Below are 12,266 nucleotides of genomic sequence, written 5' to 3'. Positions count from 1 at the left end.
TTGTTGGAATGGCATCAGGCTATGAGTTGGTTCACTTCATCTGCTATCAGTATTATTGTTCATGAGCCTCACAACTGTGTTGTCATCTGCAAATGTTACAATGATATCTCTTTGGTGTTTTGCAATGCAGTTGTGAATGAGCAGAATGTAAAACACTGGACTCAGTACACACCCCTGTGGTGCACCGGGGCTCAGTGTGATGGGTTTAGAGATTCTGACAACTTGCAGTCTGTTGCTAACGTCAAGTATCCTGTTGCACATTGATGTGTTTAGTCCATGTGCTGACAGTTTTTCAAATAATGTTTGTGAGATGAGTGTGTTGAATGCTGAGCTGAAGCCAATGAACAGCATTCGGAGTTAAGAGGCTTTGTTTTTTAGGGTGTGAGAGTGTGTGAGAGATTAGGATCTGTCATTCAGAAGCATGGCTTTTCCTATCACTGCTTTGCTGATGACACTCAACTCTACTTCTCATTCCAACCGGATGACCCGATGGTAGTTGCCCGCATTTCAGCCTGTCTGAGTGACATTTCTAGCTGGATGAATGACCATCACCTTCGGCTCAACCTTACTAAGACAGAACTGCTGGTGGTTCCAGCTAACCCATCGTTTCATCACAACTTCTCTATACAGCTGGGTTCGTCAACCATAACTCCTTCCAGGAGAGCCAGAAACCTATGAGTTGTGATTTGTGGTAAGTTATGATTGATGGGAAATATTGCTACAACGACCCAGTCCTGCAGATTTGCCTTATACAACATTAGGATGATTCCACCCAACTTCTTGTCCAAGCTCTTGTTCTCTCCAGACTGGACTATTGTATTGCTCTTCTGGCGGGCCTTCCTGCATGTTCTATCAAGCCTCTGCAACTGATCCAGAATGCAGCAGCGAGGGTTGTCTTCAACGAGCAAAAAACAGCTCACGTTACTCCTCTCCTCATCAGGTTACACTGGCTACCAGTAGCCGCTCGCATCAAATTCAAGGTACTGATGCTGGCCTACAAAACGAACACTGGCACGGCACCAACATACCTAAGCTCATTAGTTCAATCTTATGCACCCTCCAGAAGTTTGCGCTCTGCAAGTGAACGATGCCTTGTGGTGCCATCCCAAAGAGGTTCAAAATCACTCTCACAGACTTTTTCCTGGACTGCGCCCAGCTGGTGGAATGACCTCCCGATCTCAATTCGAACAGCTGAGTCTTTACTCATTTTCCAAAAACATCTAAAGACTCATCTTTTTCGCCTGCACTTAACCAACTAATACTAGTACTTACCTTTTCTTTTCTTGTCTATCATATTCTTAAAAAAAAAAAAAAAAAGAACCTGGTTACGTGTTCTGTACTAGACTAACTGAGACTTTTCATAGCACTTGTATACCGTTGTTGTTCTCTTGTTGATCTGATTGCTTCTACTGTTCTCATTTGTAAGTCGCTTTGGATAAAAGCGTCTGCTAAATGATTAAATGTAAATGTATTCGTGTCCTAATATAGTTCAATTAAGTGCCTGGAAGAGTTTTGAGACACCTCCTTTGGCTAATAGCATTTTATTAATAATATTACAAGTAAACTATTGCTAATTCATTTTTAAGTAATATTTAAGTAAACCAAATGTATGTTTAAACTCAAATTAAATTACAAGAAATATGGTGTAAAAAGTTTTCAATCCATTTTATTTTTAGCCTTTAAAGGTAACAGAATCAGCAATATTCTGCCAGCAATTTTCCCAAACTTTGGCAGCCAACAGAAGTTTTTATGGGAAGTATAGGCTTAAAATACTCATATTTCCATATAAATCAACCAAATGTATACACACCTACTTTCCCCCCAATATTAAATGCTATTGGCTGTTTTCTGCAGAGTTACCTGCTTCTTTGTGCACATAAGATAAGTCAGCAATTCAGAGTTAAAACCTGGGTTGATAGAAAAAAGTTGATGAAAAAGTGTCATGAAACCTATTGAGCCAAATGATCCAGGACTGAACTGGTTTAGTTTTGTCAACTCTAAGCTTACTCTGAAAGTCAGTGTTTGTTCAACTAGATTTATACAACAGACTACAGAAGAACTAGACTGAAACTTGAAGAAAACCAAAGAGGAAGGTCAAGGTAAACTACAAAAGCATAACAGCCAAAAACCAAACAAACAGAAGGCTATTTACATGATGAACTAAACTAGAACCAGGTGATGATGATAAGTAACTAAGACAGCAAATTAACAACAGGCAGAGGTGTCAAGTAACGAAGTATAAATACTTCGTTATACCTTACTTAGGTAGAAATTTTGGGTATCTATACTTTACTGGAGTAATTATTTTTCAGCCGACTTTTTACTTCTACTCCTTACATTTTCACGCAATTATCTGTACTTTCTACTCCTACATTTTTACAATTTAAAAATAGGTTTGTTACTGCTATTTCATATTGCCTTGTTTTCATTCCGGCTTGTTGTCATCATTCAAAAAAAAAAAAAAAAAAAAAACATATCCAGATAAATCGTGCCATCCGGATGAAGTGAACTTGATTGTGGTTGGAAGAGAAGTATAAACACATACCATTCCGACACCCTATTGGTTTGTACCCCATCGCACATGCACAGGACACAAATCACATCACACTCCAGCAAGGACATAGCCAGTGTTGGGTTCGTTTATCAAAAAAAATACTTCTAAAAAGTTATTATTTTTAAATTCTGGCTAGTTTATAGAATGTTTGCTTTCTCTTCTTCTTAAGCTACTGTAGGTAGTTCGGTAGCGAGACGTTTGAATAAATTAGCGTTTGCGATTGACAATGTTGTGATAAGTAGGCTATACCAACTTTGTAACTCGTTAAGCTTGGATGTACATTTACATTCCATTAAAGGTTTTTGATGACATGCTCGTTAAGCTTGGATGTACATTTACATTCCATTCTTATAGGCAAACTAGTCATCATATCTCTAGTTCTTTAATGTATTTGCATTGTACTAAAGTGCACTCATTTTCAATGGGCATATATGCAGCTGAAACAGGTAGCCTAGTGCATCCCAATTTTTTCAACATGAACATTTTAATATAGAAAAATGTTTTTTTGAGGAGGTGGGGTAGTGCACAATAGGCCCCTGTGGCACGACCTAAGCTTTTGTTCTTTATGGCATTTTTTTTATTTTTTTTGATTTTGTGTTTTATTGTATAATTGGCTTTTGTGGCAAGTACTTTGCTTTTGTTCCTTGATTAAAAAGCTTGAGTTGATACTTCAACTTCTACAAAAGTCTTTTTAAACCCTAGTATCTATAGACCCCTTAATCGCCTACGTCACTGTGATGTCACCGCTCTAGCTGGAGGCAAAACATAAGGAATAACTCATAGCAGGCCATGCTAAAAGTTTGAGGTTTTGACTTTAAAATGTCGTCTTGTTGTGTTTTTAGCTGCCAGAATAGAAGGGAACAGCACTTTTGGTTCAAAAACTAAAGTTTCACCGGATCCCAGCCGACATTCCTTCACAGAAATCAAAGAAGACAATTGTGTTTGAATGCAATACGGCATACAGACTAGACAGAGACGGTCATAAATAATGCTCGTGTTTGCAGTGCACACTTCATATTAGGTAAAATAATCTATGCATATGTACTGGTGTGTTGTTTTTATCTAGTAAAATCAGCAAGTTTATGTTTTATAGGTGAAAATTCGCCAACCTTCAGCGCCACTAGCTAGCTTAAATGTTAAACAAACATACAATAGGTGCCATCCTTTGAAGGTCTCTTAAAATAATCCACATTGCTAATCATAGTTAGCCGCGCGATAGGTTACATTAGACAATAAGCCTTGACAAAATTCCCCCAAACCATTAAGTAATAATATGGTGTTTCTAGGAAATATCCAAAAACCTGGTTAAAAAAGATACAAGAACTACACCAGGCTTAGCTAAAAATAAATACATAAATAAAGCTACTGTTTATCCACTCATTATATTTTGGTCATGAAAAGTGATCACTGAATTAATTGATAAATGTATGCTAACTCCAACTTTTTTTATTAAAAGAGTCAGCGACTGTACATATTCGGAACAGTTCCGAACCTTCTTCTGCATCCATGTTTATAAATCCCTCCTAAAAACTTGCTAGTCAACATTGCGTCCGCGCCTCTTTTTGCCTCCAGCTAAGCCCCACACCCACCCGGAGACGTTGCAATGTTTACAAACTTTTAAGGGGTCTATACTTCTACTTGAGTAATGAATGTGAATACTTTTGACACTAGTGACAGGAAGAAAGACAGGAAATACAGATTAGATTGAACATAATACAAACCAAGAGCTTTTCTCGGAAATACTTTAACACATTTAAAATCAGGCAAGAAAATTACCTTTTAAATTATGGTAGCACTTTATTTTACAGTCATGTTCTGCATGTACATGCTATACACTTGTAAATGACTAAGTAATAACTAGGTACTAACCCTAAACCTAACCTTAACTCATGTAGTCACCTTATATTATCAGTTCTTAGGTACAGTAAGTACACTCTAAGTACAAGTAAGTGCACATACTGGAAAATAAAGTGAAACCAAATTACATATTTGTCTTGTTTGTTGTCAAAAGAAAAAAAAAGCCTACCAACATTATAAGTGACCTTGGATAATGTAAAAAAAATAAAATAAATAAAAAGCACCTGCTAACATTATAAGTGACCTTTCATAATGTATTTTTTTTGTTTGTTTTTTAAATACTAACATTATGAATGACCTTGCAAAATGTATATAAAAAAAAAATACATTTTTAAAATTACCTGTTATCAGCCAAAGCAGGGGGCTGGACTGCACTGATAAAACTCTTTCAGTTACTTCAAGCTTTTTCAGCATTAGAGTCAGAGAGAGAGACACACAAGACATAAGCAAGACTGTGGAAAGGAGGCTTTCAAAAGAAAAGAAGTCACAATATTTATCCTTTTTTTTCTAGTTGAAGTGATCTGTAACTATTAGCCTTGAAGATAGTACTGAAGATAGTTGGAGACAGCCATTGTTTGAAGAGTTTTAACAACTTTCTTGTATTGCTCAGGATCAAAACAAAAGCCGTTTTCCTTCTTTTTTTTCTGTTTGCAGGTCTTTGACTATGAGGCACATGTATCTGCTGAGTCTGGGTGAGTCACATTTCAGTTCATTTTTAGGATTTGATGTAGGAACAGATGTTTGTGGGGAGAAACTCAAACTGTTCAAAAAAGAGAAAGAGTAAATGGGAATGAGAGGAATCTGCCAAAGATAAGAATATCTGAGAGAAAAAAAAAGGAAAAAATACAGATTTGGATGAGGGTGAGTAAATTATTACAGAATGGTATTTTTTGGGTAATGTGTAACTAACCTTATTATGTTTGATCAATCAGATATTATTGGCAAGGACTCCCACATGCAGTATGTAATAAATGCATAGTTATTAAATAACACGTTGTTGTTCCCTCTCATGAAAGGTGAATTATGTAAATGTCATGAACAATGACTGTAAAGTGAATTGGCTGAATAGAATTATTCCTTGCTTTATAATTCTTTCCATTTTGTCTTCTCAAACTGTTATTACTAATAAAAAGTGCCATTTTAGCCATTATATGGAATAAATCAAATGAATTTTGGCTGCATGTTTTAAGATTAAGATTAATATTTATATTTACATTTACTTTTATCCAAAGCGACTTACGAATGAGGACAATAGAAGCAATCAAATCAACAAAAGAGCAATGATATACAAATGGTATAACAAGTCAATATAATTATATGATAAAGAAAAAGAAAACATAGAATAGAAAAAGAATAGAGCAACCTAGTGTTAGAGGCATTTTTTTGCTTTTGTTAACTGTATAATATAAGTTTATATACTGTGTTTATATATATAAGAAATATATTATATATTATATATTTTCTAATATAAGATTAGGATGGGCCAAAACATGGCTCAACTGACGCATGATAGCAAAATAGTCCGTGATGAAGTGGTGGACTTACAATCATCTCCTCTTATGTTATATAACTAATAAGGAATGATTGTTTTCTGATTTATGACTTGCAAATGTCAAAGATAGTGTGTCAAAGATAATATCTTAAAATAACCCCATTTGTGTGAAGAACATAATACCATTTTCAGAAGATGCTAGAATGATCTGTACTGTTAAAGTAGAAACGGCATCCACTGATCATCCATATAGCTGTAAGTTTTAGTGTTTCTGTATCTCAAGTTAGTTTGAGGCTGGATCCTCTTATTCAGCTTTTGGAAGTGTGGAGAACATTGTTTTCAGTAAACTCTCTGTAAACTGATTAACTTCACCTTTCACTCCTCGTCTTCTTTCAGCATTTTGGTCTCTGTTTGGGGTCAAGCTGTGCTCCCAACAATAGCACCATCATTTCAAACACAATTTAAATACAGTGACGTCCAGTAGTCTGAGACCACTATTGAAACTGCATCTATTTTGCTTTTAAAAAAAAAAAAAAAAACTTACAAACATTTTTATTACATTACTACTTGAAATCTGAAAAGTCAGACTTACTAGGTCTTTCTGAATGTCTTTGGTTTGAGTTTTGATAATTCCTAAATCTATCTGCATATTTGCAGGTTTGCATTAAAAAAAATCCCATATTATCAATGTGGTCTCAGACTTTTGGACCTCACTATATGTGCAACAAACTACACCAAAGACACTAAACCAGCAGTAACAGACTCTTTATTTTCTGCTTATAGTTGTTCTGTTAGCACTGACAGAGAACATCCTGATGCAAACAACCTGCGGACCTGGATATTGCAACAAACTACACCAAAGACACTAGTATGAGTAAAAAAGATAACATATATGATACTCTGATGTCAGGACTTAACAGTATTTTTCTTGGGTTGTACTGTACATGCCAACATTTATACAAAGATTCACACACAAATAATAATCAGGTTTTGTTGATGTTGTTGTATATTATTGAATAGCTGGAAATTCTATTGCAGATATAGGACACATTCATGAAAAAGCACTTATTAATGAATTTTAAATAAAAACCAGGAAAAGGTGCTCAAACTTTCAGGTTCAAACTTTCTCTGTCATTGTTATAGATGAGAATGAGTGTGAGTCTGATCCATCCATTTGTGGAAAAAATGCAACATGCTTCAACACTGCTGGCAGCTACGTCTGTCAATGTCATGAAGGATTCACAACTAATTCAGCTTATAATTTCACTCCAGAAGATGGGATTGAATGTGAAGGTAAAGAGAGCTTGATATGATGAATCTCACATGATCTCTGTGCAGCAGAGAAAACATCTGAATCTCTGTTCATCTCATTTCAGACATCAATGAATGTGTGGTTGGCAGCGCTGATTGTGGTCCTAATACAAAATGTGTCAATTCTGAAGGAGGATATTACTGCACATGTGAAGCTGGGTACATTTCCAGCAACGGAAAAGACATATTTAATCCAAGACAAGGAGTTCAGTGTATTGGTAAGAACCAATTAAACCCTAGATTTTTTTTATTTAATTATTATTATTTATTTATTTTTAGCATTTGATTGCAGCCTAAGGTGAGAGTTTTCAGTTGTCATGTTTTTGTTTATTATCTGTCCCTAAATTACAGACACAGATGAATGCAATAATACCAGTTTTTGTGGAAAACACGCATCATGTCATAACACTGCTGGGGGTTTCTACTGCATCTGTGATGCTGGATTCAGACTAAAGTCAGGAGAAACTAACTTCACTGATACAAGTGAACTCTGTGAGAGTAGGTCCTTTCAAACCATTCAAGTTCATATTTTGACAAATTGAAGTTTAGGTTTATTTTTGAGAAGTCTAATATCTTTCTCCAAAATGTTGTTTTGATGTTGTTGAGGTGTATGTGACATTGATAAATCTATATGTGGAGGAGGAGTCTGCAAAAACAGAAAAGACGGTCATGAATGTTTGTGCAGCTCAGGATTCACCAACTATCATCACAAACAAATGAAATGCACAGTTCTCTTTTGAAAGTTCATTTTAGTTCCTAAATATCTCTTATAATTCATGCTTTCACATAATTTATAGCACACCAAGTTTGCCTTTCTTTGCACCACAAATGACTATCAGTCTGAGCAAAACAGGCAAAGTAAACTGCAATAATCTAATAATAAGTATCTAATAATTTAATTACACTGTTAAAATGGTTTATTTTGTTAGTTATTTTTACTTGATGTTGTTGATCGTGCTTGAGCGCGTTTGACCACCAAAGTCTGGTTTGTTTGACTAGTGTGATCTCTTCCTATGCTGAACTATGCTCTGGCCTGCTTGAAGAGGTGGGCTCATGGTTCGACTGGGCTTCATGTTAAAATGAGAAATGAACAGCTATTGACATCGTACTGATGTAAGCGTGTTCCGGCTCAGGGGCCTCATGTATAAAACTTTGCATATTTTTCATCCTAAAAGTGTGCACAAAAGCTAGATTTTGCATACAAATGTTTTCAGATTTATAAAACCATGCGTATGCCAGAACCTGCACAAAATTCCCTTTACAATACCGAGTAAGTGGAAGATTGTGTGTACATGAATCTCCACCCCATCTCTTCTCTGTTATGGGTACAATACATTAGGAAAATATGTGAGGAAATCGCCTTTAAAGTTGTCCAAATAAAGTTCTTAGCAATGCATATTACTAATCAAAAATTAAGTTTTGATGTATTTACGATAGGAAATTTACAAAATATCTTCATGGAACATGATCTTTATTAATATCCAAATGATTTTTGGCAAAAAAGAAAAATCAATAATTTTGACCCATACAATGTATTGTTGGCTATTGCTTCTAATATACCCGAGCTACTTAAGACTGCTTTTTTGCTCCAGGGTCACATACGAGATACAGACTATAAAATGTTTTTGAGACATCACATTGCTATTCAGTGTCCTTGAAAATACATTTCAGAGTAAGTTTTCAGAGTTGTTTTCCTTCTTTTCCACTGGCCAAATATTATTTTAAATTGCTTTAAACAAATCAAATTTATGCAATTTTGCCTAAAAGGTAACCATATATTATAATGTTTATATATTTTAATGGAAAGAGATACGCCTATTTTTTTTCAGTATAAATAACTGTCTGACTCATTGCGTCAATAACAAAACATTTTGAAAATAAATATCTGTAAGATCTTACAGTTTCCTTCAAATTCTATCTTTTAAATACAATGGTGTTTGTCATAATTTTGAGAAGAGCATGAAAGGAGTTATCATTATGCTACTGTCTGTGCGTGACCCCCGTGAACAGAGGTTATACAGTGCGGTCATCGGACCTGTTCAAACCACACATTTCCATCCCCATTTTGTGTGTACGCAATGTTCGTACATCAGGCCCCAGAACAATAAATGCAATGAGAGTGTAGGCCAGCTGAGTGAGAAAAGGGGGGGGGTGGCAATCATGCTCGGTACAAGGCAACAGTGCCTAGTGTGAGTATGCCCCTAAAGAGCTATTTCTGCCTGATTTTTATTTTATGTTTTTCATAGTAAAATGATTGATTCTTGTTTAATGAGCTGTTGTGCAAACACTTTTAATCTGTGCTGCTGGTCTGAATATCAGATGTGATCACCTAATCTATACTTTTCTCACGCAATATTGATATTATGTTTGTTTTGTTTTTCAGAGTTTAAGTGTGACAGATTTTTAAATGAGAGAGACGCATCCCAGGTACTGCATAACTTACTGATAAAGAATATTACAGCAACACATAATGAGCTGAACTCTCTTTTTTTCTGTGTTGTCTGTGTAGACACCTCCAGAGCTCACAAAACTCGTCTCTTTGATGACCAACAGCTGTCTGGTTCTGAGTCAGATTGAGTCTGTGAAGAATAATACACAAGTGGATGGAGAAAAACTTTTGAAGGTGACACTTTGTAAATCAGTTTTTATTGCAAAAATGAAACAGTTAGACTGTGTGTGACGAGTGGGACAAGGCCGAGTGTTGTGAGAGTAGAGGTAAGCCCTATTCGCACGGGATTAGTATTACCTGGTGACCTCCAGTCATTTGTAATAATTGCAGAGGTTGTCTGTGATCGTAATCCCGTGCGAATCAGCCATGTCTGTAATTTGTAAAGTAAAAATTGACCTAACAATTTCCACCGAAAACCGAGGTCCTGTGATAATATTAGTCCCGTACGAATCGGCATCTCTGTGATTTGGCCAGCATTTAGGGGGTCGTATTTCATTTTTCGAGGTTTTTGTTTCCTGTGCGCCTTTTACAGGAAAGAGAAAGCGAAAAATCCCTTTGCAAAGAATGGAGCTGCGTTGTAGTCTTTTGATAGTATTTTGGGTGCTGTCATATCGCTATACTACAACATACATCTAACCGGACCATAGAACGGGACTCGCAAACCCTTGACATCCAGATAACGGGAGATAAGTCAGTAAATTCGAGTAAAATAACAGGGTTCTCTTATCCCATGCGAATGCACCACACGAAATTCAGATTTCAAAATCATACAAGGTCGTCAGATAATACTAATCCCATGCGAATAGGGCTTTAGACAGGTGACATGTTATCAAGATGTTAAAAGATGCTAGCAAATTGTGCTAACTCATGTTAGCAACATGTTAAAACATGGTAGCAATGTGCTAAATCATGTTAGCGACATGCTAATCCCTGATGGAAAAATAAACAGCATATGCTGGTTAGGCAGGTTTTGAAGCTGGGATGCTGGTCCTTAGCTGGTTTAAGGACCAGTTTAGGACCAGCTTAAACCGGCTCAAACTAGCATCCCAGCTTCAAAACCTACCTAACCACCATATGCTGTTTTTTTCAACAGGCTAGAACCATGCTAGCAAAGTGTTAAAACATGCCAGTTATGTGTTAAAACATGCTAGCAACATGCTAATTCATGCTAGAAACAAACTAGTAGCCTAACGTTTAATCTATCTATCTATCTATCTATCTATCTATCTATCTATCTATCTATCTATCTATCTATCCAAACTTTAAGTCAAGATAAAATTTGTTTTTGACTTTTTTCATCTAGTTACAGTGTATTTTTTTAATATTGTGCGGTGCATTGTAGAAATACACTTATTTTGATATGTTGACTAACATAAAAATGCATGTGTAAAATACAAATGTATAATTACAAATGTATCACATGAATTAACATATATGTATTTAAGTCCTACTTAAGTGTGGGGGAAAAAAAAGAACTCTTTAACTAATTGGATTTGTTATAAATTTAAACGAATACATTTATTTTGAATAGCAAATAACATTAACTAAGGGTCAGTTTACACTTAAGTAAATTATTTCCATAAAAAGTACTCTTTTAAAAGTAGCCTACAGTACACTAAAGTCTAGTTCTTTTTCACAAGGGTAAGTTTAATTATGTGGTAAAGTGTCTTGCAGACATTCACAGAACTCAAATGAGTGCTTTAAACATCATCTTGATCCACAAATCTCTCTCATTTCACCCACCACAATACAGGCATTTCTGAGTGATCTAGATGATCTGCATCTTGGTAGCTTCAGTGGTGATAATGATATAATCTCAGCATTGTTTAGGATTGTGGTAAACATACTAAAACTGATCGGACATCTGCTGTCAGCAAGCCGAACCAGGAAAATAAGTGCTAAAGCTGGTAAGAAATACGTCACTAAACATTACACTTCAGTACCATTTTCAGTAGCATCTGCTTCACTGAATTTATTCTTACATTTGTAATGTGTTTTTTGCCCTCCAGATGTGGAGCTGTTAGTAAAGAGGGGCAATTCTCCACCTGAGGGTGATTTCATGATGAATATCAGTGGAGCACAATTAACCTCCCACTGGGACACCGCAACAGGAAATACACACCTCGGTACACATTCTTATAAAAACAACATAAAAAGTGATCTTTTTTTATTGTACAGTATAAAATGATTTTTACTGTCTTTGTGCATCAACCAGGCTTTACGACTGCAGCTCTCCTCAGCTACAAAGGTCTGGATGAATCTCTCAACTGCTGTTTTGACCATTTAGAAACACAGCAAAAGCAAACTTTCAAGATCAATTCAAAAGTAGTAACCGCCACTTTTAGTAACTATGAGACAACCAACCTAACGAAACCAATAAAGCTCACATTTTCTCACTTGGAGGTATGGAACAATTTGTTCTCAATGCACCACATATAATGTGTTACACCAATATGATATACTATAAAATAACAATTCTGCACATACATTTCCCTCCAGAAAAAGAATGAGGAGCATATGTGTGTGTTTTGGGATCCTGAACTGGACGGGGGCGCGTGGTCAACACGTGGCTGCACTACAGTGAGATCCAGTGCTGATCAGAC

The 12,266-nt window shown here is 35.8% G+C and overlaps 1 protein-coding gene across 3 annotated transcripts in view; it reads left to right on the top strand.

The window, feature by feature from the left end:
• LOC109062737 (adhesion G protein-coupled receptor E5) overlaps nucleotides 1–12,266 on the top strand; it is a 73,405-nt gene that overhangs the window by 6,571 nt on the left and 54,568 nt on the right. For 2 of the 3 annotated variants that reach the window (XM_042719784.1, XM_042719782.1), the window contains exon 2: nucleotides 5,066–5,103. In XM_042719784.1, coding sequence (XP_042575718.1) covers nucleotides 5,076–5,103 — 28 coding nt within the window. In that variant the 5' untranslated portion in view covers nucleotides 5,066–5,075. Of the gene's footprint in view, nucleotides 1–2,566; nucleotides 2,635–5,065; nucleotides 5,104–12,266 lie in introns of those variants that run through there. The other variant, XM_042719781.1, reaches the window with a different exon arrangement.

The sequence above is a fragment of the Cyprinus carpio genome, chromosome B3 (genome assembly GCF_018340385.1).
Source record: "Cyprinus carpio isolate SPL01 chromosome B3, ASM1834038v1, whole genome shotgun sequence".
NCBI lineage: Eukaryota > Metazoa > Chordata > Actinopteri > Cypriniformes > Cyprinidae > Cyprinus > Cyprinus carpio.
This window is presented reverse-complemented; position numbering and strand designations above follow the sequence as displayed.